The following is a 27,790-nucleotide window of genomic DNA, read 5'->3' as shown; positions in this document are numbered from 1 at the left end:
CAGAGAAAGGGGGGCCTGATTATCCACCCTCGTTCTTTATCTATGAACGTGTAACCGGTGCAAAGAGGGCAGCTGCCCTCTTTCCACGATTCTCCAGCTCTTAATGTACTGGCTTCTAGTCGGCAAAAGAAGCGAGGCCCTTGCCCACTAGTCTGTCTCGCTCTGCTTCGTCGAGCAATTCGGCTGTATACAAAGCGATGCGATCCTTCGAAGCATTCGTGCCTTGGCGAGCCAAGAGCTGCCCGGCCCGATTTCGATGGTGCCATTATGTGAAGCACTTCCGCCCGGTTATCGAGACCTTGCCAGGCCCAGGAAGGCCACGTGATCTCCGACTATTGGTGCCTAGGGAGTCGGGCGGGATTTCTTAGTTCATTATTGCCGAGGTCATCCTACAGAAGTTAGCCTTTAACTCTGACACTCCTCTTTACCATTTTTGGATCTATTTAATCCTGGGTCTCTGGCGTAGCGTAGAGAATCCGTCGTGGAGGGTGAGTGGTAGGAAGCTTCTATTTATTTTATCGTAGGCGCTCGTATCTTGTCTTCAGAAATGCTCCTCTCTTTACTGCACCTGAATGCTGGCAGTGATGACTCTCAGCGACTTCCCGCTCCTCTGGTGGTTTCCACAGTCCAGCCTTGCGCATATAATTAGTCATGGAATTAAGGCCATTCAGTATAGTGATTACCTTTTAGTTTGTTGCAACAAAAACAACAAATGCTGTGATACCTCTTTGCCATAAAACATTTGTTAGGTTTCACGGCGCCGCAAGACTCTGCCGAGTTTCGCGGGGCTTAGATCTCCGATCTGGTCATTTGCAGAACTAGATGTAGAATCGGGCTGTGATGATTTATGCAAATAAGTTCGCTATTTTGTGAAATATGATCAATTGAGGAGAATTAATTTCGAAACTAGTGGCTGTTATTTTCCCAGCTCCTTGCATTCCTAAGCTTTATTTCATCTATTCTTATGTATACGCGATCACCTGGATATATCTGGGCCACTTAAGGGCAAACTCATGTTTAAATAGGTATTACTTCTCAAATGAATCGTTCCCCTTAAGTCCTCTTAAGACTTCTTTCCCTTATTTTACTACTATGATCCACGAACCTCTCAACTTCCAATCACAGCGCAATTTCCAGAATAAATAGAATTAAACCGATCATTTCCGCCTTCGTTTTAAGACTTTAACTTTAAAACAATTACAACGATATTCGCACATCATTTAACTCAGACTGCTTTGTTGTTGTTGTTTTGGTCCGCTCGCTCCTCGCGTCGTTTGTCTATTGTTTGGTGTCCTCAAGACAGGACAAAGTTGTGGGGGCTCTGTAAAGTAGATGTAAACACAAGCCTTTTAGGAAAATAGGAGAGAAACAGTCTTGATGTCGCTTTAAGCAGGAGTGGAGGAAATGTGAATACTTCATATTACGGAAGCAGCTGGTTTTAAGGCGGGTGCAGTCTTAATTGACGGAATTAGGATGGTATTTTCAGGGTGGGGATGTGATTATAGTAGGATCCTAATGGATCAGGCGGTAAACAGTACAGAGCGTGAGAAATTAAAGGATTATTCCCGGGCAGGCTATCCGGGATGTTTACACCGCAGTTGCACTAAAGAAAGCAGAGAACAATGAGGCTCGCCTGCTGCCTCTTTGTGATCGATGATCGTCGGCGGGGTCCTTTCACTCGGGTGAGAAGGCGTGGCTTCTCGCCTCTGTTTCGTTTAATTCAGTGGGGCTTCCTTTCTGTAATCAGTGAGACTATTTAGAGGTGCAAACAGTTACGGTGGGGAAAGAGCCTGGCTTCGGGGCTTATGGAAATCCCCTGCTGAGGCTTCAGCAAACGAATAAGGTTAGGGTGCGTTTTAAACGGCGGGTGAAGCCCAAGGAAGCCGTATTATATATATCCCACTGTAAAGCCCATTCCGATTAGCATCTTTCTTCCTATTGTGGCCAGTCGGTTGCGCTTCGGCTTTGGAGAGGAGCTGCAACTGGAAGCTGGCACAAAACGGCACCAGTGTGCTCGCTGCACGGGATCGTCCTTCAGATATTTAGACTCCAAGTCCTATCAGTCCCAGTCGATGAGATGGGACTGCTAATCCGAAGCATGGGGAGCACCAGGTTGCGAATGGCCGTACACAGCTTGGACGAGCTGGTGGCAAAGCAATTGATATAGTTGGAGAGAAAGAGAGACCGATTTTAATCGAGGTTGTCCCAAAACTGTATGGCTTGTTGATTAGAAAGCGTCACAGTGTCTTCGGGAAATGGGTTTAGCCACGCATTTGCCGGTCGAGCAGGAGCCTGAGGAGAGGCGAGTCCTCTTCCGCCTTTTCCCTGCGGCGAAGCTGCCTGGGCTCGCTCCGTTATCGCTCTTCTCTGCTTTCCAACAGGGCCACCGAAGGGCGCGCTCGGGCCTTGCCGCCTTCCTTTTATAGCTCTGGAATGTGGCCCCTCCTCCCGCAGGGACTGGTTTCGGTAGCACTGTATAGTAGTGGCTGCCGCAGACAGAGTCTGCTGGAAAGCGAGAAGGTAAATAGAGCAGCCCCACCCTAGGGGAGAAGGCGGAGACAAAAAGGAAGTGTGGTGGGGGGAGAGGCTTGGATTAGTCCCAGATATGGGGCTGCTCGGTTTGTTGTCTGCTAGGGAGGAAACGCAGTTAACGCCGGAGAAGGCCTGTGTGTTAGAATATATGATGGGCAGAATTTCCGGGCACGGATACAAGGCTCTTTTTTAAGACTCCGCTTTCTTTTTAAAGCAAAAGTTAAGTCTGTGAAGGAGTATTACCTTGTCTCTTTTTCTTCTTGCAGAATTTTAGATGAACGTTTTGGCTGTTACTGTGATTAAGCCGCAGCATGGGAAAGTCTTGATTCCTTACTGGAGGCAGGATAAACAATAAGGAAAACCTTTGTTTTGGTCATTGTTCAAGTTTCTCTCTGGGACTAAAAAGCAAGCAGTGCCAGAATTTTCTTATGTAATACTTAAGAAGGGAGGTGGTCTTTTTTTACTGCTTTGTGTTGGGAAATGTCCAAGGCTATATGTCTCTTGCCCTGGATGCAAAGGATCCATTCCCTTGTTAAGTCTTCCAATTTGAGTACAGTATTACCCAAATCAGTCATTCTCAAGGACCTTTTGATCGACAAAGTTTTGGAGTGGCTGTAACAGATGGGGTTATAGAAGCTGCACTTTCCTCTGATTTCAAACCTTCAACTTCCTTCAAGAATATTAGGTCAGGATTGTGTCCTAAAAAATAAAGATGAGCTGATTTAGGAGGATAACATTGGCAGCCATGAAGTCCCAATAGCAATCCCCAAAGCAATCCCCCTGTGAATTTGAAAACATACAGGACAAGAAACCATGCCAAAGATCTCCTTTTCTTGGAAGACTGAACAATTGTAGGGTGGTGGTTACATACAGAGAATCCCTTTCTTGTGTCTCTAATGCACTACCAGGTACAAACATTGAAACTCAACAATTGCCAAAATAACAGCTATTTTCCTGCTGTTTAATGGTGAAGCTTGTGCAGTGCTGTATACTTGGGTGAATAAAATCAGAAGACATCAACTCTCCCCTTTTCAACCATCCAGATTTCTGTTATATATTTCAGATTGCATTCAGATACAAAAACAGTATTGCACAATGTAAGGCAAACTAAGGGCCCCGTAGTTGGGGCAGCACTGTTTTAGATGTTTCATTGGTCTGCCTTTCCATGTCTGGCTTATCCAGCTGTTATTGCCACATCTTTCTTTGTCTATTACTTCTACTCTCATATTACTGTACATTGTTATCTTTTTTGAATACCACCCTTACCTTAACTTGTACCTTGTCTTGTTGCCCTAGGCTATGGAAAAATTCCTCTAAAGCCTCATGGTCATCCAGAAATTGAGCACATGTACTTATATTTGAATGAAATTAAATCAAACTCTGCTTTGAACTTGGTCAAGTTTGACACAAATTCTTTGATTTTATAAAAGTCAGTGTATTCAAGATAGAAAATGTTTATAAAAGCTTTTTCCATTAATAACATTTGCCAGCAATAAATGTTGTAAAAGTTATCCCGACTGAAATTAGCATATTTTCCTAATATAGATCATTGGGCTGTTCCAGAAGGAAGCTCCTTTAGTATGGGCCAAATTTGTAAAAGGTCTCATTTAAACAGTGGCTTTAAGAGGGTTTAAAATAAAAATAGTTATATATCTGGTCCAAATGTTCGTGTTTAATTGTTGTAGATTTCTCAAATGCCACAGCAACATTTCTCAATGGATGTAATGATTTCAGAAATACAAAAGGCTAATTAATAATGGTTCCATTGATAGAAATACGGGATAGCAAGTCTAGTTAATGCAGAAGTATGAGTGCCATGCTCTTCTTGCTTCTCAAAAGAGATTATTGATAGCAAGCCTGTGAAGTTGGGAGTTATTGTTTCAGATTTGTATAGCTAGTCTACAAAAATCCTAGTTTGAGACATCTTTTTTAAAAACTCTTACAAAACAGCTAAGTCAGCTCCGTAGATATTGGGGAGCTTAAACCAATTTTCCAGAAACTTAACAGTGTAAATGCAACTAGAGAATATCTTGGGATAATCAAATCAAGCAGGGACTAAGGCCTACTTGGAGCAATATTCTGTGGCAGTGAAAATAACAAAGAATGTCTATTTTAAACCTCCACTGTGTCTCTATAGAATAGGCCTTCATTGCTTTTCTGCACCATGCAGCTTTTCTGCACTAGAATGATGGGAGGGGAGACTCTTAGCAGTTGGGAATTTGTTCTGGGCAACTTATAATGTTCATTGCAGATAAAAGCGAATCCACTCAACCTGGAGTTCATTGTTGTTACTTCCTGTTCAATCTGCCTTACAGAGGAGGACTCCACTCGTTTTATTCCTGCAAGAACACTCTGAGATATGTTGGGTCTAGAGATTGATTGGTCCCAAATTCTGTGAACTATGTAGTTGGGTGATTTTAATCTGAATCCCTTGTGTCCTAGTTCAACACTAAGTATTACACTATAGTGGCTCCTTATGTTTTCTTGGAACAGAATACGATGATGTAACCATGACAACTGCTTCTGCAGTTCTGAATTCTTTTCAGTTTTTGGATCTCAAGGATACATAGAGTGTATCTGAAGAAGTGAGGGCCAATGTCTGTTTGCTCAACTCTTGCCTTTCCTGGCTGATTAAAATGTTCAGAAAGAACTGGGTCCATGTTCAGAGAGGTAATTAATGCTTCTTTGAAGGTATATGTCTTCCTGCTTAAAAGAGGCAGTGATAAATCTGCCAGTAACAAAACATTTCTTCAACCTGGAAGAGCTGAGCAACTATCAACCACTTTATGTATCATTTGTGGATAAGGATCAAGAAGGTGGTTCCTTGTAACTCTAAGTAGACCTAGATGATACTGATTATCTGAACTTACTTCATTTGCTTTTTCAGCCAGATGATGATGATTAGCTGCCTGACTGAAACTGGATAACCTATGTCGCGAAGTAGATGGGTAGAGTACTACTCCAGCAATTCCGTTGGATCTCTCAGCAGGTTTCTATAGTGGAATAGCTGGGCATGTAGGGTAGAATGCTGGAGGACTCAAACCTCTTTCCCAGAATCCCACTGGGTCTTCACAGACTGCCATGCCTCCTACTTTAGCTTAGAGTCTTGGTGGCTCCTAATGCCATCACCTATCTTCTGGGAGTGCTTTGCCTGATGTCCTTCCTCTAATCCCAGTGTATGAGAGAGATGTGCTGCCTTTTTGGCACCAGAATAATCAAAATGGGAAAAATGAAATAATGTTTATGCAACCTTGTGGGTTCATAGCATATAGACAAGTGACCAGGGGTTTCAGCCCTTCTTTCCCAGTCTCACCAGATGTAAACAAAATCAAATGTTATTTAAAAGAAGAGGAAAAAACAAAATATAAGAGTCTTGAAAAGTACAAAAGAAAATGCAATGTATAAGACTGATGCACACACAATTACTGAGTTTGCATAGAAAGATAACACACAGGAGGTAATGAGGCTTTAGCATAGGTCAAGGAACAAAAAACCTAATGGAATTAGTGGCTAGAACATATTTACCATTTTCTACAGAAATAGCCATGTTTTGTGAAACTTCCTTATATCTGGACTCTGCTTTCCTGTACCTGGGTTTTCCTTTTCTCTCAGAATTCCTTTAATCTGAATCCCTGGGGAATTATATCAATCTCTTTTCCCCTCACCCTTAGTCCATAGCTTCTCTTTTAGTTCTGCCTTGGTTCTTAAAAGGACAAATGTTTTTTGTGTCCAGGTAGAGAGGGTTATCTCTCTCTGCCTACATGATTGAGAGTATCCTTACCTCATAAAGATCTACATTCGAACTCTATAGCCTTCCTGAAGGAATGTTTATGGGAATCTCTTCAGTCCTGCCAACTGGGAAGGGAACTACATTCATAACAGTTTTATGATGATTCTGGACCACCTGGCAGGGCTAGGCCTTGAGGGCACTATTTTACAAGAGAGTCAGTCTTTCCTGTTTGGTCTGTGTCCAGAAAGTGGTGGTGAGGGACTGTTTTAACACCTAGGCTGTTGGCCTTGGTGTTCCTAGAGTTACCAGATGTTTGAATAGGCAAAAGAGGACACAGGCAACACTACCTGATCAACTTTCTTGGCATCTGTGACAAAAATTACAGTGAAAAACTGCAAAAAAAAAAAAAGAAAAGAAAAAAGAGAAAAAAGAAAAACATAGGCCCACGTGTATATGAAATTACTTTTTCCAGCATCAGAAATACTGTTTTTCTCAGTTGCAGGAATGTGCTAGAGCTGGTTAGGAGTCAAAAGCCTTCAGCCTGTAACTGATGAAGATTTTGCCAATTTCAGGCAGCAGGGCAAGGCCTAATCAACTAATTAAGGTCACAGAGCTGAGCTTATTAACTTGTGATTAGCACTTATTAAGGAAGCCCAGGGCAGTGGAGAAAAGCTGCTGGGGAAGAGATAAGCTTGTTAGATACTCAAAAAGCCAATATTTGATTTTAAGGCTATGCTTGCCTGATGCATGACATGAGAACAAAAAGGCAGATATCCTCCTTTTGCCAGACATCTGGTAACCCTAGGTGTTCTACAGTTCCATTTTGGTCCCTGTGCTATTTGGTATCTAACTGTGATGGAATGGAATTATGAAGGCCAGACTCAGGGAGAAAAACGTTTCCTTTCATCTCCTGAGGCTAGAGGGAGAGATAAGAGGAGGAGACTGGCACCTCCCTGAGGAATTCACAATGTTGTGGCTGGCATTACTTGGGAACTGGGGTTTCAGTCTGGGAAGATTCTTGCTAGAGGTTGTAGCTAATAAACATTGCTGGACTGAATTTACATGGTCTCTTGAAATTCTTTGGGCTAGGCCTGACATCAGTCTTCCCAGACTCAATGCTCCCTTCCAGATGAAGGAGTTTGAATCATGGCAACAGATCCCCAGGGAGCTAATTTGACACCACAGTTATTGGCAGCAGCCCTGCTACAGCATCAGCAGCAAGTGGATGCACAGATTAATAGCCTGCAAGCAGCTATGGGACAACTAATACAGCAACTCGGACCAGTGGCCCAGCCACCATTCCCCCCCCCCCCCCGGTGTTACTACGTTCGCCTGGTAGCATGCCAGAGAAGTAAGGAGATGAAAGGAAGTGTTTTTCTCCCTGAGTCTGGCCTTCATAATTCCATTCCATCACATCAACTGAAACTGCTGAAAAAGGTCATCTAGAACTTTAGAGTGAGGTGCCTATCACAATGCCCTTTGAAATGAGCTGATAATATCCAGCAGTGCTGCACCTTGTCATTGAACCCCAAGAAAACAGTTGCTTCCCTTGATCAGTGCCTAAATTCAGTAAAGGACTGGAAGTGGGTGAACAAGCTGAAATTCAATCTAGACAAGATGGTGGTGCTTGTCAGTAGGAAAAAAGGCTCTGGATGGCTTTGAAAAGGAGCAGGTTTAGAATTTCTCCATGAAATCCTGCCATCTCTGGATTCCCAAGAGGCAGTGGTGGCCAGGAGGGAATTTGCACAGTATGTCTTTCTTAAGTCAGATCTGAAAAGAGTTATCCATGCCAAAGTGATATCCCAAATTGGTTAATGCAGTTTGAACGATGTGGTGTCCCTTGAGGAGATGTATAGAATCATCAACTCAGAAAAAAATGTGGCAGCTGGGCTGCTAACTGGAAGCATATCATGCATACCTTAAGCATGCCTGGATTGCCTGGGACCAAGGGACCAGTTTTCTTGATATGATCCTGTCTGAACATTAAAGTTAGCAGAAAAGGCCCTTTCTAGAATGCCCTCACTTTTTGAGATTTGTTTCTTGGGGCATGTGTTGCTCCCAAACTCTTTCTACTTTTAAGAAAACTAAAGGAGTTCTCCTTTATTCTTAGGCCTTTTCAATTGAATTGAATTCAATAGCTGTTGCTTTTATTAGATTTTAATTGTTTTTTTATTGACTATTAAAGAATAATGTTAACAGCTACCTTGTTTATTCTTATAACCAGTGATTTTCTTACACAATTGTCATGTGTTAAAAGTCCAGAGTTTCAGTGCTGTCCATCACATCTAATATACAATAATTTTTCATATAGGGCAATCCTATGTATGTTTATTTAAAAATCTGGCCAGGCTTATTTTCTATCTATCTCTCTTTCTCTAACATAAATATTATATGTATATATGTGTCAGTATCTGTGTGTATAGCTTTAGCCTTTTTCCTGTAGAAAACTGAAATGTATTAAATGACCAGATGTTTAAATGTTGTGTTTGTAGTTATGTATAAAATCAATAACCTTTTCTCCTCTTTATTTTAGTCTTGCTGTATTCTAATCTTGTAGGAAGAGAATGACTCATTGGTTTCATCGAAACCCTTTAAAGGCTACAGCTCCTGTCCCATTCAATTACTATGGAGTGGCCACAACTCCGGCTGCAACAAAAATCTGCAAGTAAGTGATTGTAAGAACATATGCAAATATAAGTTAATAAGAGAAAGCAATGCACAGCTGAGAAGTATCTGTTTGGTCTTTTTTTTCCCTTTAATATAGTGATTTAAGGTTATCAAGAGCACGACTCCTGGAACTTTTTACTGATTTGAGTTGTAATCCGGATATGATGAAAAATGCAACTGATTCCTATTTTTCACTCTTGGAAGGTAAAAAAAAAAGATCAATTATTTGGGAGAGGGGGGAGGTGCTAAAGCTTGCTGTGACTGTGCTGCTAAATTTCAGTGACACAATTACCAAAACATAACAGTAGAGTTTTCTGCTATTTTGAAGTGTGAAACACATGAAAACTAGAGTGTAAACCCTAAAAATAGCTTCACAGATTTTTTTTTTTAAAGTAAGAAAAAGTCCTCACCCACTGGCAAACAGGAAGAAAATAGAAAATCCACAACCAAGCCCATGTCATTGATGTTGCACTGCACACTAACATAGTTACCTTATTTTCAGACATTCCCCCATATTATAGTCCTTGCTTTCCAAAAGGTTGCTTGCCCTTCTGTAGAACTTTGAAGACATAGTTGTGTAGAAATAGGACACTGATACAGAATATCAGTGGCCCAAAGACTGTTTATGTGGTTGATCAAACATACTTAATGTGTGCAGTAACTAGTAGAAAACCATCAGCCTATATTTATCTTTCTAAACTTGAGTAGCTTTTTTACCTATCCTTTTCTATAATCTGTAGGGTATAATAGGTTTTAAATTATATACAAAAAATTGAGAGCACAAATAAATAAACTGTATGAATAAAAAGTAAGATTTCCAGTGTAATCCTATTAATGTTTTGCTGAGCTCAGTGGGATTCTGTTTCAGGTAACTGTACAAAATTCAGCATTGGATTTCAGTCTTACCCTTATTTTTAGGGGAAGAGAGTTCCATTGTTTTCAGCAAATTTACTTCAGAGCGTGTGTGTACACACACACACACATGCACTGTACATTCCTTGGGAAACTAAAAGCCCAAGTAACACATTTGTTGTTCAGGTTACCTGCCTGATACTCTGAGAGTGAATTACAGAGCAGAAAGCACATTCTCTTAATTCTCGTTAGACATTTTTCCTTGATTGTGGGAAAGTGTGAGTGGTAAACCCTTCTGCCACCAATTCTGTTATCACTTTCACTCTCATAGCAGACAACCCCCTACCTCACTTCCGAGTTGTCTTGATGACTAGAGAACACAAGGAAAAGGAAAGTGATTTGCAGAAAACTGTAGAAGGACAGAAAAGGGGGAATACTGCCTGGTGTTTCATTATTGGTCCAAAGTTTTCTACAAATCAAAAAAGTATTAATTCCTTTAGCTATACAGCAAGCACCAAGCCCAAAGAAGCTTTGAGAGAAGAGAGAAACAACAGGCATTTCTCTGGTTCCTTCTGTTCCTCTCCAAAGCAATGCAAGCAAAGGGACCACTGCCACTTCTTCATGCCCACGCATGGAGAAAGAACTATGTTCCTGCCTTATTTCTGAGAGGCTTCTGTGGGGGTGGGCAAAAGTCTACGCTGAATGCAGCGCTGCCAATCTTTTTTGTGAGTGGATGCCAGGCATAATTGATGGCTGAGTGCAGCTGTATCTTTATGAATACACTAGAAGGTAATGAGTGAAGAAGATTGTGGGTTTTTCAGTGATATGTTGCCTTAGTGTTTGGGCTTGAGTATTACAGATTATTTGAGAAATTATAGTAGTCTGCTACATTTCAGCAACCTGAGCACATGGTAGATAAAACAAATCGGTTAAATTCAAGGGGCAAAATAGCAAAGTCTAGTTAGCATTGGCTTGACTAAAAAAACCCTCCACATGAGTACAGTAATTCATATGTCACTCTCCCCCCACAAACTCATTTTTCAAGCCAGCCACAAAACACATGTTTTTTCAGCATTTTCTGTCCATTTAGATAGCAGATAGTTATAATCTTCTAAATGTACTGTAGAAGGAAGAACTGAGCAGGTTTATATGCCCTTACCTCTTATACTTTAAAGCAGTGTTTCTCAGCCTCAGCAACTTTAAGAAGTGCAGACTTCAACTCCCAGAATTCCCCAGCCAACATGCTGGGAGTTGAATTCTGGGAGCTGAAGTCCATACTTCTAAAAGTTGCTGAGGTTGAGAAACACTGCTTTAAACTGCATCTGCAGAGAGCTGCTCCTACTTTTGCCAAGATCTCTTCCTTTCAGAACTTTCCCCATTTCAAGCCCATTTGGGTTTATACTGCTAATTTTCATGTCTTTCTTTCCGTTTTCTTCTTTTTATTATGCACAGATTTTAATTTTTAAAACTATAAATGCAATCAGCCACAAGATATTTCAGTGCTGTGTTCCTGTTCAGGGTACCACGTCACGCCTTCTTTTTCTTCTTCAGCCATTGTACATGCTCAGTTCCCATTTGTCTGTATGGGATTTTCCTTGAATTCTTTTGTACAGGTGCAAATCTTGGATTTCCTAAAATGTGATGATGCTTCCCCCTTGTTTTTTTATTCAGTTGATTTATCTGGCCACCCATCTTGCAAATGCAACTTTAGGTGGCTAACAACCTATTAAAAACAATTTTTTAAAAATAGCAAAAGCATAGAAACCTATAATGATTACTAAGAATAAAGCCAATAAACACTCAACAGTAACAACAGTTCACAGGCCATCTAACTAACCGACCCCTGTGGTGGAGCACATCCAGGTCTTCTGAAAGGTCAACAGGGTCTAGATAATGCCATCTTGGCTATGTAAAGATTATCCTTTGGAAAATAATTTTGCAGTTAGTATGTATAGAATATATCTTGCATGTTGTAACATGAGTTGAATCTCCGCCGTGTAATGGGGCTTTACCACCTGTTCCCCCTGCCCCTCAGAAGCCATTGGGAGGGCCTCTGGAATGATGTGGGATAATGCATAGGGGAAGCCCGCTCACATGAGCAGAAGGACTTTCCATTTGCATCAACTCCTTTTGACACAAGAGTGCATTATTTCCTTTCTTTTCTGTACTTAGTACATTGTCTCACCGGCCCATCTGCTGATTTCCTAGAATTCTTTGTCTGGTGTTGTTCTGAAAATGGAATGTCAGTTACTTTGAACTTAAACTAAAGAAATCATTGAAATCATTTACCTCCGCAGTGTAGTATAAAACTGGTCCCCAAATCAGCCAAGTGAAAAGGACCTCTGAGGCTGATTTTGAGTATCGGACATTTTAAACATTAAAAGTATTATATTAATAGTCACATTATCAGTTGAAAAAATAAAGAAAAGTTTGAAGATAAATGATTATTTAAAACACATTTTGATTTGTAGAGGATGTGCTGTTTTAATAGTGGCATTATTTTAACAGGCTTTATAGTTGCGCTGGATAACTCTTCACAGGATAGCAAACTGAGATACATTCAGAATTTTAAATGGACAGACACGTTGCAAGGACAAGTACCAAGGTATACATATAGTATGGTTTTCAAATAAGATAGTTCTTAGTAGTATAAATAGTACGTAACTGAATGGATTACCAAGCAGATATTATGGAATTTTAAAAAGAAGCTCTTACATTTTTTTCATACTTTGAAAGAGTCATCTTATGACAAAATCTATTTTATCAATGGGATCAGTTGAAATCTTAATCTGCAATTGATTTAATTTGCATCATGCTGTTATCTCCATGTGTGGTTTTTGTTATGACTTTCCTTTTCTTTTTTCATTGTCTAATGGGCTATACTGGCACAAATACAACAGATTAATAAAATACTGCCAGTAGGCAAGATAGTAGCCCTAGAAGTAGATATTATTTAATCTTTATATGATCACTTCTTAATGTTGCATCTCCATGGGATTTGTATAATTAAAAACAAGCCCTTGTGTGATAGTATAAGCCCAGATAAATTAATTTTAATCAAGATGAAATTTATTTTTGCAGTGTTAATATATTGGGTCAAGCAAAGTTTCCATTTCTATGAAAAAACCCTGTGGTTTGTATTTTAATAGTAGTGCTCGGTTAAATCCTTTAAAAGGATGGTGGTAACTTGGTTGACTGCTACTTCTGCATTTTCATTCTGGGGGAAGAACTGTAAAAATGTTATATTCTGGACATTCTTAACCCAGACTAAAACAAAGCATGAATTGTTTCTGCCAAAACAATTCCACTTTTCAAGCTGTTAAGGTTCCATGTAAACATTTGAATATTTTGGAGGTTTGCTCCCATGATTAGGGATAGGAGGGTATGGAAAAGATTAAGCAAGTCTCTTTGAACTCAGTGTGACATTTCTGAGAAGATATTTTGTAGCATTGTGCCTTGTCTAAAAGATAAATGGAGCTATTGCAATGTTTTGTACTTCAGAAGTGTTATAAACGGTGCAAGAGATTGATATTTTTTTCCTCTTCCCTTAGTGCCCAGCAAGATGCTGTGTTTGAATTAGTTTCTATGGGATTTAATGTGGCCTTGTGGTATACTAAATATGCATCAAGATTAGCTGGGAAAGAAGAGTAAGTATTTTCACTTCAGTTAGAATAATGTCAGAAGGTTAAAAACATACCTTGAGCCCATTTGAAATTGGTGGACTTGGTTTTGCTAAACTGTGCACAGGATTGCAGCCTAAACTGCTATTGAGAGCAAAACCATTTCAGTGAATAGTCTTCAGCTTCCTTAGTGTCAAACAGTATGGGTCCCAGCCTTACACTTAGAAATGTAAACCAAGTTGAATTGTAATATTGGACTGTAAAAGTAGTAGATATTCCAAAATAATTTCTCTCTCATTATTTTGGAATATACTCCTTATGTAGTACTCCTACATGGATGACATCTTCTCTTCAGTATCTGTCCAGAAAGGCTATTTTCTTGGCCTGAGGATCAACAGTTGATGTATTTAGAAAACTGATCATTTATTTTAGAAGTTCAGTCTACAAAATTCATCCAAAACATGAAATCAACAGAAAAAAATAATATAGTAACAGTAGCACTTGATGGCACAATTCTTGCCAAAACTTGATATGGTTTCATGATTAGAGTACATGATGGGTTGCCTGCTTCTCTCTGAGTTGGCCTCTTTTCTAAGATAACTTCAGAAGCTTTGATTTTGGTGGGTGGTGATCAGCTGTAGGAAATTTACAGCCACAGACTAGCTGCAGGAAACTTGGCTGGTGTCACTGTCTTTGTTTTTAGATGCCAAGAAAAACATTTTGATAAAGTATTTCTAATGAATACCTAATGCAGTAAAACACTGGCCAGAATCCAAATGATATCTCTGGTAGTACATACATATACTGTTCACATACATGTCAGAACTGACTGTAGAGCTGGCTAGATTTAATTGGAAGACCACAACTTGTTGCTTGGATGTATGTTTTGAATTAGACAATCTCGATTTCAAATCCTAACATATCTTAAATTAAGTGATGACATTGGCTGAAAGTAACTTCAGTTAGATTAAATGAGTATTGTGGTAATCAGATTTTTGTTCAGCAGTATCTGGAGCATCACAGGTTCAGCATCCTGGACTAGGGAATGCTGGGTTAGATGGACTAAGAGGCTGACATTTGTTCCCTGTGTTACTTAATTTTTTCTGATTCCATAGAAATATGGTATTTTATTTGCTGAGCAAACATGAGATAAGGAGAGGAAACAATAGAAATATTAAAAGAACCTGTCTAGCAAGAATATTAAGAAATTTGATGGATGATGTTTAAAACTCCTGAGGTTGCAATACTAATGAACTGCTAATCCTTTAGCATAACAGAAGATGAAGCAAAAGATGTCCATCGAAGTATGAAAATAGCAGCTGGGATTTTCAAACATTTAAAGGTATAATACCTTTTTTTTTCAGAAAAGTTGCATTTTCTTTGACTTGAATACATTGTTAAAACAGCATTTTTTTTCCAGACTGGCACAGAAGAAATAATAAATAATGGATAGAAATATGCAGTGCATGTGTGAATTCTGAAACACTTCTTCTAAATCATTTCTGAAGCATGCACAACTCATTATTCCTCTTAGTACCGTAGCTCATTAGGATCCACATATCTTTTAAAAAGGATTATTTAATTTATAGGGTTAAGAATAGTTTCAGAAGCTCAGGAAGAACAGATGGACTAACTTCTTAGAATTGTTCCACTTCAAAATTTACATGGGAGATGCATATGTTTTCCATTATTCTTTGCACAGGTAGAAAGCTAAAAATCTTTGTTCCTTAAACAAAGTTTTCCAGTGAAGGAGATTTTGAATGCAACATAGTAGATGCCTTTCTTAAATGACTGATAGATATCTGATAGAATGGTTGCAATTTTCATATTGGTATACTTCATCGTTAGTAAGTTTTCATAAATCTTTGGATGCTTCATTTATATGTGTTTATATTAGTTAATTAAATGTAGCCACTGTTTCCAATACTAAAGTGCATTTTCTTCATTTAGGAAAGCCATATCCCTAAATTGATCACTCCTGTAGAAAAGGGAAGAGATTTAGAAGCTCGACTAATAGATTCCTATATTATCCAATGTCAAGCTGAAGCACAAGAAGGTATTTATGCAATGTTACTAACTCTGCATCTGACAAATATTGGGGGCTTTCTCTCTGAGGATTTTAAAACAATTTGTTCTACTGGAAAACTGAATGATAGGACATAGCCTGATGTAATGTATTACACTGCTCCTTATTCCATTCAAATGCAGCATCCATTACATGGTCACTGAATTATTAATGAAAAGTAGAATGTAATAAATTATCTAATAGTAGCTACCTCACGAATTCCAGAGGGAAGAGAATTCCAAAGTGCAAGCCTACCCACATGTAATCACAACACAACAGTTGTTCATCTTAGCGCAGATGGCAAGATGATCTCTGATTATCTTAAAAATTTAACAGGGTCTCTAACAGTGAAGTGGTCCATCAGGAATTCTGCTCCAGATTTTCAAATGCCAGAAGTAGAACTTTGAATCTGGTTCAGTAGCTAATTGGCAGCCATGCATTTGTTTTGACAGAGGTGTAACATATGCATAGGTGCTCTACTCAGCAACTAACATTACACACCAGCTTCAGTTTCCCAAGTAAGTGCAAGCAGAACCCCACATAGCAGAAAACAGTTACTTAACTTGAATGGATGGATTGTATTGTATGGTATGGTATGGTGTGGTGTCATAGCAAGTTGCAAGTCTTATACTACTTATGATTTAGCTGTCTCCCCATTTTTTTTTAATCATGCAGTGCTCATCAGAACATTAAAAAGAAGCCTGGAATCCATAGCACTGGATAGGGGCAAAGATGTCAGTGGCCTTTTCCATTTCCCTATTCCATAAGTCAGTGAAGTCCTTGCAACATCATTGGCTCTAGTGCCTGGAAATTCCCTGTGAGCATTTAAGAACATGTGTTGTCTCAATCACCTGTGCAGTAAATATGCTGTAAGACCAAACTTCACCAGATGGGGGTCTGTATCATGAGGTAACTGTAACCACCAAATATCCAGGCCACCTCCCACTACCAGTGTGCCAGAGCAAATTGAAGTCTTGCTTTGTATGCTGGCCTAGTGGCAATCTGAGACAGACCCAGGTCTGTCATGGAGATCATAAATTCCCATGAATTAGAGCACTTCCATCCCCCTCTTCCTGCCTGTCATCCATAGGGATTTCCTATCTATGCTTATACATACAATGAACAGGGAAATAGAATCAGTTACAATTCCACCAAAAAATGCGCTCACACAACCATCCCACCCTCAAAAATTTAAGATATAAATTCAAGGACAGAGACCCACTTCTCACGCAGGTGAATGCCCCAACTCAGTTCTTACAACAGCAATTCTGTTCAGCCATTAGAAGTAAGGAAAAAAAAGAGAAACATGTTGTTTTCTAAGTAGGTTTATGTGGTTAGCACATTGTCCATATTTAAGTAATTAGAGAAATAAATGGGATGTGAGATGATGTTTACACCAGCCTCTCATTTCTGTCTTAGTGACAATTGCCCGGGCTATTGAGCTGAAACACAATCCTGGTCTAATAGCTGCTCTGGCTTATGAAACAGCCAGTTTCTACCAAAGAGCAGGTATGTTAAAATAATTATTTAATAAAAAGTTGGCGAATATTTGATATCAATTTTAAGGCATAGAATCTTATCCATAGACAAAGCACCAAAGAAGTGCCATGGATAAAAGAATTGAAAATGACCCTGAGAGTAAGCTTGATTCAGATGGCAGTGCTTTGCCAGGTAAACTTACTCAATCATTATTTACTTTTGTTTTTTATGGTGATTGAAGGCAAGAAGTCAACATAAATATAGCACTTATATGGCTTGCTATATATCTCTGTTTCATGGACAAACATATCTTTACAGACAATTTTCTGCTATTAATCAGGGCTTTAATATTGAATTAATCTCTTAGCAGGTACTGCAGATGGATAAATTCATGAATGGATTACTATTTTAAAGATAATACTGTCTTTTCCTAGATCAAATGTTATCTAGTCTGGATCCAGCATATTCAATGAAGTGGCGAAAATACCTTCAGTTGAAGTCATGTTTCTATATGGCTTATGTGAGTATTCAGGGTTTAAACAACTATTTTAAAAGGATTTTCAAAATGCTATGAAAGTGTCATATAAAATGGCAACCAATGTTATTCAAGCAATATTTTTGTAAGTCTTTTAGAATTCATTCATTTATACATCAAAGGCAGTTCAACACATAATGGTTCCGGGAGGCATAAAAACAAAACCCAATACAATAGAACAAATAAAACATAGTGATTCCAGGGCATTAATACAGTTGCATTCAGAAGGCACCCAATCCCCTAACCCAAAGTATGGGGGAAAAGCCAGGCCTTCCGTACTCCTTTAAAAGACAGCAGGATCAAAACTTCTCTTATCTCTAGGAAGCCAGGTGCTGGGACAGAGAAGACATGCATCCTGGGGTCTATCAAATGACATGTTTTAAAGGTGGAACATGGAGCACTCTGTTGGATCTTACTGGAAAAAGAGACAGTGGAAGACAGGTGGTCCATGTACTACAGCCTCCCTTTTTTATTTATGCATAGAAGCTTTTTCTTTTGCTCCATGCTGGGATAGCTGAGAACACAGAGCAGGTACTTTCCTTTTTTAATGGATTGTACTTAACTGCCATATATCAAAGTCCTTCTGCTCCTGTAAGTTTGTTGGTGTATGAGTGCAGCTGGAACAGCCTTCCTTTATTTTGGACAGTACCAGAGCAGCAAGAGAATTGCTAATTGTTCTCTTTTAGCCCTATGCCTTCCCAAATCATGAAATTCACTCTTCTGCCCTCGCTGCTGAAGCAGGTAAGAAATTAAGGTAATTCCAGAGCATGCCAAGAATATTAAAGAAAGTCTTTCTTTCTCCAGGCCTATTGCTATCATGGTCAGACCCTCTTGGCCAGTGATAAATGTGGAGAATCTATTAGGTCTCTACAAGAAGCAGAAAAATGTAAGTGCTTTTTCATAGTTTATAGAAGAAGAAGTATTTTTTTCCACTACATTTCTACAAATTCAAACCACTGAATACTTGAGAAATTATTTATTTGAAAAATCAAAGCATAACTTTAATTCTTGAGAGGTCTAAGGATTACTATGGTAAATTTCCCTGTGATAGTCTAATCTGCAGGAAAAAGATCATGTCCTATTTTTAAAAAATCATATTAGAGCCATATGTGCATAAAAATTAATAATAGACATAAATAAAAGCAATACTTTTTCAAAGCTTGGTATTCTCTTTCCATGTAAATGTTCTGTGCTACCCTACATCTCTGGGTAGCTAATATCCTTGTATGTATCTTAGCATTTCAATGATGCATCTTGACTGAATACAGTAGACTGTAAAATGAAGTACTGCACTCTATTAGAAATTGTCCAAAAAAGTAGTAAGAACACAGACTGACTCATTGCTTTCTTGTAAAGTTTATGCCAAGGCAGAAATATTGTGCAAAGAATATGGGGAAACCAAAGGGCCAGGGACTACAGCAAAGCCTTCTGGACATCTCTTCTTTAGGAAATTAGGAACTCTGGTGAAAAATACCTTAGAAAAATCTCAGCGAGAAAATGGATTCATGTAAGTATATTTGTAGTACTTTTTTTCAAAGAAATGCGTTTTAGTCTGCTGTTTTTGTAACATTTATATATTTAATAAATTGATAGACCACCCAACTTTATCATGACTCTGGACGGCATACAATATGAGACTGTTTAAAGCAGTACAATACAGAACATAAACATCCAGGAAAAAACTCACAAACTCTAGCAGACCAATTATTCCACAAGGGGAATGCCACTCACCCATAGGACAAATCCTGGGGAAAGAGCCAGGTTTTAAGGCCTCATTTAAATAAAGTCAGGGTGGGGGTCATTCCCAAGGATAGATGCTGAGATAGAGATGGCCCACTTACTGGGTCCCATCAGGTGACATTGCTAATAAATGGGACCTGGAGAATGCCAACTTTGTCTGATTGAATGGTATGCATAGAAACTACAGAAAAGAAATGGTCTCTCATATAACCAGGCCCTGGGCCATGAAGGGCTTTATAGGTAATAACTAGCATTTGAATTGTACCTGGAAGCCTACTGGTAACCACCACAGCTCATGAAACAACTATATTATGTGGGTGTACCATGGGATGCCCATAACTGCCCATGCCACTATGTTCTGGACCACCTGCAGCTTCCAAGTGGTCTTCAAGGGCAGCCCCATGTAGAGCACAGTGTAGTAGTCCAGTTGTGAGGTAATCAAAGCATGAATAACTGTCTTAAGGGCCTCGAGGTCCTGGTATGGGGACAATTGGCACATTAGATGAATTTGTGCGAGACCTTCCTGGTCATAGTTGCCACCTGCTTCTTGAGAAGAGCTGTGAGACCAAGAAAACCCCCAAATTGCATACCAGTCCTGAAGGGGGAAGCGCAATCTCCTTCAGGACTAAAGATGGAACATCTCTAGACCTGGGTGATCCAAATACCCTCAACCACTCAGTCTTGTCACGGCTGAGCCTGAACCTGTTCTCCCCATCCAGACCATACAGCTTCCAGACACTGGGACAAGACCTTAATGGCATCACCTGGTCAGGCCAGGATTGAGAGGTACTGCTGGGTATTATCAGTGTACTGATGATGCCTGAACCCAAACTTATAGTTGACCTCAGCCAATAGCCTCATACAGAGGTTAAACAGGAGAGGTGAGAACACTGAGTCCTGAGATACTCTACACATCATGACTTTATGGTTCTCCTATTCTGCTAACACCGACTGGACTCAACTACAGAGAAAGGAAGAGAACCATCCCAGTACTGTGGCTCACATCTAACCCCCATAGGTGGTCCACAAGGATACCACTGTTGATGGCATCGAAAACCACTGAAAGATCAAGGATGGTTGCATTATCCCTGTCTCAGCTCTGCTAGAGGTCATTAGCAAGTGCAACAAATGTTATCTCAGTACTATGTCCCAGCATGAAACCTGACTGGAAGAGGTATAGGTAAACATTTCCTCCAGGGCCCTCTGAGTTGCAGTCCAACCATCTTTTCAACAATCTTATCCAAAAAAGGAAGGTTGGAGACTGAATGAAAATTGTCCAGTACTGTTGGGTCCAGTGAAGGCTTTTTGAAGAGGCAGGTGGTAGCACCCCTTTTCTCAACAAAGCAAATACTACCACATGGACCCAACCACACATCACCCAGGATGGCTTTAACCAAGCAGGTGATGCATGACTCTAATAAGCAGGTGGCTAAGATAGTGGTCCTGAGGATCCTGTCCACATTTTTCAGGAGTCACAGATTCAACCTCGCCTCAGGTAACTACACAAAACCTTGCTTCTCTCACCTTGATAGGACTAGTTCATTCAATTCAGGTCAATTCAATTCAATTACATTACTTTATTATTGATCACAGTATCGTACATATCAGAGCAATTAGATTAAAACAATAAAATAAGATAGATAAAAGAGTAAATAAAAAAGGGGGAAAGGAAAATATTATATGATAAAATAGGGTAAAAACAATATAATACTCTAGTGCTTTATACGAAACCCTACTGTACATAGTATAGTCAAAAGAATCAGCCCTAAAATAATTTGCCATTAATAACGCACAAGTTCTACAGATTACAAATGCAAGCTCTGCAACAGCTTGTGTTAGTTTAGGGTCCTTATCTGCCAAAAGGAATTCATCTGGACATCTGGAAAATGGCCTAATGAGAGATGTTAGAAGCTCCATATCTCTCTCTAGAAATTACAATAAAGTAACACATGGGCCAGTGATTCCATGTTCTCAGATTGGCAAGGGCAAGTCCTTTCAACAATAATGAATTTTTTGAAACTTACTCTCCTGTATAGCTGACGGCAAGATGTCAAAGCACAACAATGTAAAGGCCATATGAAATGTATTAACTGTAACCTGGTTGAGGTATTGGGCTGAACTGAAGCAGACTGTACTGTTTTTATACCAGCTCGTATTTTACTATATTCAGTTTGCAATTCCATGTCAAGGATTCTTTGTGTAACAGTTGTCATGGCCTATTCTTGCCCAGCAACAGCAGTACCTCTACTGCAAAGCCCAATTTCTGAATTTTATCCCCAATTTGTTGCTTCCAAGTAGATTGAAATGTGTCAAATAAAATAGGGGAGGTCAAGCCTTGGGGTTAGAAATTAATCTTTAACCAGTATTTAAATATACTCAGCCATAGCCTTGTTTTCAACCCTCAGCAGTTGTAAGGTTGTATTAGAAACATGTCTTGCTACTTGGAATATTTTTTTGCAAGAAATTAGTTTGCACTCTTTCTAATTTAGCATACCGTAGTTGGAGCCTAGAATTACTGAGTCCCATGTAGAAGCTGGGCTCACAATTTGGCCTCAGACATAGAGCAGCTGGACTAAACAGCACTTCTTAAGAAGTACATGAGCAGATAGCAGTTGAACTTTTTGAAGCAGTCAGAGAAATCTAAGCAGTATGAGCTTGTGACTTCCCTGAATATTGCATCACAAAACCTGTACAGTATGAGAAGCGGGGTACTTCTTTGACTGATTTTCCATCAAGTCTCCAGGGCAATTTTTAAAAACTCTTTGCAAGGTGCATGTTCTTAGTTTTTGCATAATTTGCAGTAAATGCTCCTTGCAAAGCAGGATAGTGCCGTCATGGCTCTTCAAACTAGCTGGTGTTTGTGATAGAATTACCACATTGTTTACATAAAGCAGTATAGATATGTGCCTGTTTACCAGTTTCAGGGGATTATGTTCTTCTTTATTTAAGTACCCCATTATTGGACTGCTTCAACAAATTATGCTAAGGAGCTCTGGGTGGAAACCTGAGGCGTAGTCATGAAAGCCAGTTGGGCAGCCCTGAGCCAGTCACTGTCTCTCAAGCCTAGCAAGAAGGCAATGGCAAACCACTTCCAAAAACACCACCAAGAAAACTGCATGGACTTGTCTGACTCAAAGGGAATGCTTTCCTCCCTCTACAAATATGCCTTAAGGGAATGCTGTTCTAAGAATTAAGAATTCTTAGAATTAAGGATTTAGCCCAAAGATGGTATTGCTGATTGCATTGAGGAGTGAGAGATCTGCTTCAAGTCTATTGCCTTGTAATGGTACAGACATACAGTAAATAGTTACAAATCTCCCTGACAAGTGGATCGTTCCTGGCCTGGATGCACAGTTTTGTTGAGGTTTGCCCCTGGCTTCAGGGTACTGCCTCAACAAACTGGCCTTGGGGGGCTTGCCGAACTTAGTTTTTCACAAACCAGGTACTGGCTTCACTGACATCCGCAACAAGCCACAGTGACGAAGTGATGACAACATGTATCATAATGTCATCATGCAAGTGGATTGATGAGGTAATGAGATAATATCTGATACAAGTACAGTTGTATTATGATGCATGTACCATCATTTGCCCCTTCCTGCTCCCTCCTACAGCAGTAATTGCCAATACTTCCCAGCTGTAGAGTTCAGCTCCTCTCCCTGGTTTTGTTTTTTAAATTAGACAGCCTGTAGCTTCTTCAGTGAAATGTGTATGGTGTGTCTTGCAGCGTTAATCAATTCTGAAAAAAATGAGACAGTTCTACCCAGAGCAGAATAGTTCTTTAATTCTATAATTAACATTATTTAAACAATAATGTATAATGGAAGGGGAATTACATTTTTCTCTAATATTGACTGGCCGCGATGAAGTAATTTGGGGAATCGGTTTTCCATTCAGCCAGTGGGAGTGCTAAATCATTACTTTGTCTTAGATTCTGTTTTGATTTGTCTGTACATATGGCTATAAAAATAATCTTCATTGTGTTTAGCACCTGCCATTTTGGTGAAAGTGCAGTGCAGATTGTGAATTGCATGCAATTAAATTATGCAAGCTATGTGTGGCATTAATCATTCCTAGCCTATTCAGAATTACATGGAAAAGAACTAGGAGACTGCTAACGTTCAAATTGCTTTCTTTTAGTTACTTCCAAAAGATTCCTCCAGAGGCTCCCCAGCTTGAGCTGAAAGCAAACTATGGTCTAGTTGAGCCTATTGCTTTTGAATTTCCGGCTGTGCATGCCCAGTGGTCCCCAGAAAGCCTTGCCGCATTTGATCTCACCAAAAGGCCAAAGGAGGACAGTGTAAGACCACAAACAGGTTGCTTTCTTTACCAGTGTTATCTGTAATGTTCAGCTTTTATATTGGTTCTTTTTTATTCAGGAGAGGAGAAATGTTGGGATGGAGGGGAAGGTGAGAATGCCTTGGAAGGGCAGGACTGCAGTGTTGAGTATTTCTGTCTTTTATCAAAGGCTGTATGTTGAAAAGCTTAAGCTTTGTTCCAAGCTTTTAAAAAGTCTCATATAACGTTATCATATCCCAAATGCAACATCATTGTTCTACTTTCCTTTTATTTATAGGCTAAACCAAAGCCAGAGGAAGAAGTGAAACCTCTGAAAGAACCAGATATAAAGCCTCAAAAAGACACCGGGTGCCAGATCTCATAAGATCCTCAAATGCGATGAAATACTCCTTGTGAACTGCCTTCTGTAAACGTTAGGGTTATTATTGCCTATCCTCTGTGCTGGTTCTTCTGGCTGCCTTTACTGTAAAAACAAATGCACTCCTTTTCAACTTGTGTATATATTTCTTTCATTGGCTGGGTTGAATGGCTTTGTTTCAAAAGAGTATATTGAAGAAGAAGAGATTAAAGCTAGATTGGTAAAAGTTTGGGACCTTGTAGTAGAAATTAGCGTTTAGATGAACAGGCATCTGATTCTGGAACAAATAATGGTGAATGCAAGGGATGAGACTGAGGGTGTGCTCAGGGGTTGTAAGGTCTGCACAACAATGAAGCAAACAAAAAATGCATTACTGTATTTTAAACACAAATTATTCAAGCCTCAAATTATTCAGAGGAATAAACCATATTACAAACAAGAGGAAAATACAGTTCTAGGCAGTACAAATTAAGTCCCTGTAGGAATATAGATTGCTGCCATCTTTGCACTTCAAATTTAACAAAGGAAATCAAAGTAAAAGGTGATTTCAGATAATGGTTGATTCTATGAGATCACTCTCTGTGGAATCACTTTAAGTACTGCTATGTCAAAACAGTAAGGTGGTTTTCCTAAGTAAAGGAGGTTTTCCATAATAAATACCAAGCGAAAACATTTAGAATTATGACACAAGGTAATAACAGCTGGATATGTGGGAAAAAACCTGAATAAAAAGTATTAAAGCATGTTAAAGATAGGGAAACTGCTGCACAAGAATGAGTTTTATTGATGTAATTGGAAAGTTAGATATCAGGTGATGCAAAGAACAAGTCTTATTTGGGAGTAAAAGCTGAAATGTAAAAACATTTTTTGCATCTCTGCTTATGCCACTTGGTTTATGTCTCTGTTCAAATTTGAGAGATTCCTACTGTACGATTTCAGTAACTTCATTTCGATATATACAGAACCACAAATAGGGCTGTTCTAAGTATTTTCTGTGTGGGGTTACTGTATATCCTTTTTTCTATATATACACAACTAGAAAGTTGCAGTATGCAATTTGTTGCCAGCAGAAAACATTGCTCTTTTTCAGTGTTTGACATTTTAAAAAAATCAATACTAGATAAATTATAGCTAACAAATGTTTAAGGAATCTTCAAGTGAAATTTGGTTTTATAAAACTTTAATTTCAAAGTGAAGAACTGCAGTTGATGCGTGCTTGGCATAATTGACATCAGATCTCTGAATTTATATACTGGATTTGTTTAAGTTTACGGTAACTTCTGTAAATGTCTGACTTGTTTTTTGGACCTATATTTGAAAACAGTGAGTGGGAGTATTTGATATGGCATAGTGATATCAGCTTAGCACATGTAGGAATCCTTACTAAGGCCAAAATGTTTAGGCGTTAATTTTGCCTGCCATCATGTTTATTCATTAAAATTGATACGCAAGTGCTAATGAATCCTGTGTTTTGAGTGTCATAAAAATCATCAAGTCAGTTTGAATGTTTTCCTGATTGCTTGAAATAAACCAGATAAATCAGTCACAAGAAAATATTTGAATTGTGAACATATCCAGTATGGCTATCCAGGATATTTACATATCCAGTAAAATATGTTCGGTACATATTTTACTGGATATGTAAAGATCTGGAGGATATCCAAGCAGCTCTCAGTAGTGATCAGATATATCTGAATGTTTCACAGTGTATAGTGAGGAACTGTAGTCTTGATAGACATTCCGGTTAGTAATACATTGTATTATGTATTGTATTTCATTTACAGTTATGTTTTGAGAGCTTTTATTTACTCAATTCTGTATATTTGTGCAGCCATATTTTGTTTCTTTAATAATTAGACAAAAGGTTATTTATTGTTTAATTACCAGTTTCACTATAAATATCTATAAAAAGGTTTGCAACAATTATAAAAAAAGTATTACAAAATGTTAATGATCTAATCATCAGACATCAGATTTTTTTATTTTTTTATTTTTTGGGGTAAGGATTCAGAAAATAATCTTGCTATAATAAAACCGTTTCATTATATCTTTGTTGAGAAGATCTCCCAGGAAATGAATGGTTAATGATTTGGGAAATAACAGATATTTTCGGAGTCACTCAATTTTAAAAAGTGCAGACCTGATCAATAATAGGATGGAAACACTGGGAACCTTATATAAAATTGGAAGTTGAACTAATGCATATTTTTAAAAGGCTTCCTAGCACATCTGCAACTAGAATTTAATGTTTGTGATGGTTCAACTATTTTAAATTACTTTTGCTGCTGGTGCATGCACATACACACACAAACACACACTTCTGTCTCTTTCTGAAAACTCTCCAGCTATATTATGATATTTGGAGAATAAGAAAACATTAATCTTAATGCTTGGCCATTGCAGAATGCAGACACAACCTTTATATGCTATTCAATCCTCTTTGCTGTATTTCTTCCCGATCCCTGCCTTTGGATTTTAAATATATCAATAAAATATAAATTAAAGAACTCCTTAACTTGTTTGATTTTTCAGGATAAAGTGTTTATCATTATCTTGACTCCCATATGATATAGTAAATATGATTTTGAATGAAATACAACATTTTACGCTCTAGGATATGTCTATGTGTATATGTAGGCTTACCTTCAATCATTGTACTTTTCTCATAAAACATTTTTGTCATACTATTCAATATCAATACGTTCTATGTCTGTTTAATATTTTCAAATTGTTTCTTTGTATGTTCACATAATTTTTAGAAGAACTAGAGCTGGGTTTTGTATCTATACATAGATAAGATGGAAATTGGACATATCGTTTGTAAATGTTGGGGTGCTTTTTGTTACACCTGTCTGGTTAAATATTTGAACTAAGTCTAATACTGGCTTTAAAACATAATTTTATAAATGCTATGTAAGTTGATTAACACTGCATAAATAATAAAATAACTGGCATGTTAAGTTGTGTTTTTTCCTAGGAAATTATCAAGTAAGTTAGACTGTAGTTCTTCTAAATACCATTAGGCTTAGCTATTTTGGTGGGCAGAGGTGCCTTCAAGTCAGCTTTTGACTCCTGGTGACTGCTTAGACAAGTCTCTGCAGTTTTCTTGGCAAGATTTCAGAAGCGGTTTGCCGTTGTCTCCTTCCTAGGGCTGAGAGAGAGTGACTGGCCCAAGGTCACCTGGGGGCTTTGTGCCTAAGGCAAGACTAGAACTCAGTCTCCCAGTTTTTAGCCTGGCACCTTAACCACTACACCAAACTGGCTCTCTAGCCACTGTTACTGAAATGAATAAAATTCTTAGTACATTTCAAAACTTTATTGGACACAAAGCAACTGGTGTAGATGCAGGACATAGAAGATGCAACTTTTCAACTCCTAATTCTTTATCTTGCATGTCTCAGTAATGCTAATGTGACATTTACCTGTAGAAAACAGATGCAAAATACAAAATACTTAATATTACAACCCTATATCAAATCAGTTATAAACAGAATGCACCTTTTGTGAAACTCTTTAGAGCAGGGGTGTCAAACTCAATTGCACAGGGGGCCAAAATCCAAAACACACTTTAGGTCGCGGGCCGAACAGGATAAACATTTATTGAACACACTAAAACTAAACTTTTAAAACTTTAAAACTTTTAAAACTTAACTTTTTTGAACATAAATATGAATAAAAACAGACAGGAATATTATTCCGGAATAAATCAACTCAAACCTTAAATAACTTATGATATTTTGCTCTCCAAAATATATCCTGTCTAAATTATACAAGTTAGAAATAAAGTAAACGTTAAAAGAACAAACATTCACATTTCTTTACTCTTATGTCATTTTATATAAAAAATAAACTTAAATTTTAAATATCCCAAAAGATTTTGCTCTCCATAAAAATATATCCTGTTAAAATTATA

The 27,790-nt window shown here is 38.6% G+C and overlaps 1 protein-coding gene across 4 annotated transcripts; it reads left to right on the top strand.

The window, feature by feature from the left end:
- The first annotated feature begins 362 nt into the window (after window positions 1–362).
- BROX (BRO1 domain and CAAX motif containing) lies at window positions 363–26,837 on the top strand. Of its 4 annotated transcripts, none has more exons than XM_007433704.4 (13): window positions 363–488; window positions 8,796–8,927; window positions 9,027–9,133; window positions 12,290–12,386; window positions 13,333–13,428; window positions 14,671–14,743; window positions 15,352–15,457; window positions 16,886–16,975; window positions 17,380–17,465; window positions 18,285–18,366; window positions 18,837–18,987; window positions 23,361–23,520; window positions 23,797–26,837. In XM_007433704.4, exons 2-13 carry the CDS (start codon window positions 8,827–8,829, stop codon window positions 23,881–23,883), a joined length of 1,236 nt encoding a protein of 411 aa, XP_007433766.1. In that variant the 5' UTR covers window positions 363–488; window positions 8,796–8,826; the 3' UTR covers window positions 23,884–26,837. The 4 variants fall into 4 exon arrangements, with proteins under 4 accessions (XP_007433766.1, XP_015744494.1, XP_025025960.1 ...); XM_015889008.3 differs by having other exon boundaries at window positions 23,361–23,536; XM_025170192.2 differs by lacking the exon at window positions 363–488 and adding an exon at window positions 1,534–1,682.
- Window positions 26,838–27,790: the final 953 nt, after the last annotated feature.

The sequence above is a fragment of the Python bivittatus genome, unplaced genomic scaffold (genome assembly GCF_059951505.1).
Source record: "Python bivittatus isolate LINGU-HERP-01145 unplaced genomic scaffold, Pbiv_v1 ctg000020_np1212, whole genome shotgun sequence".
Classification (NCBI taxonomy): Eukaryota; Metazoa; Chordata; class Lepidosauria; order Squamata; family Pythonidae; genus Python; species Python bivittatus.
This window is presented reverse-complemented; position numbering and strand designations above follow the sequence as displayed.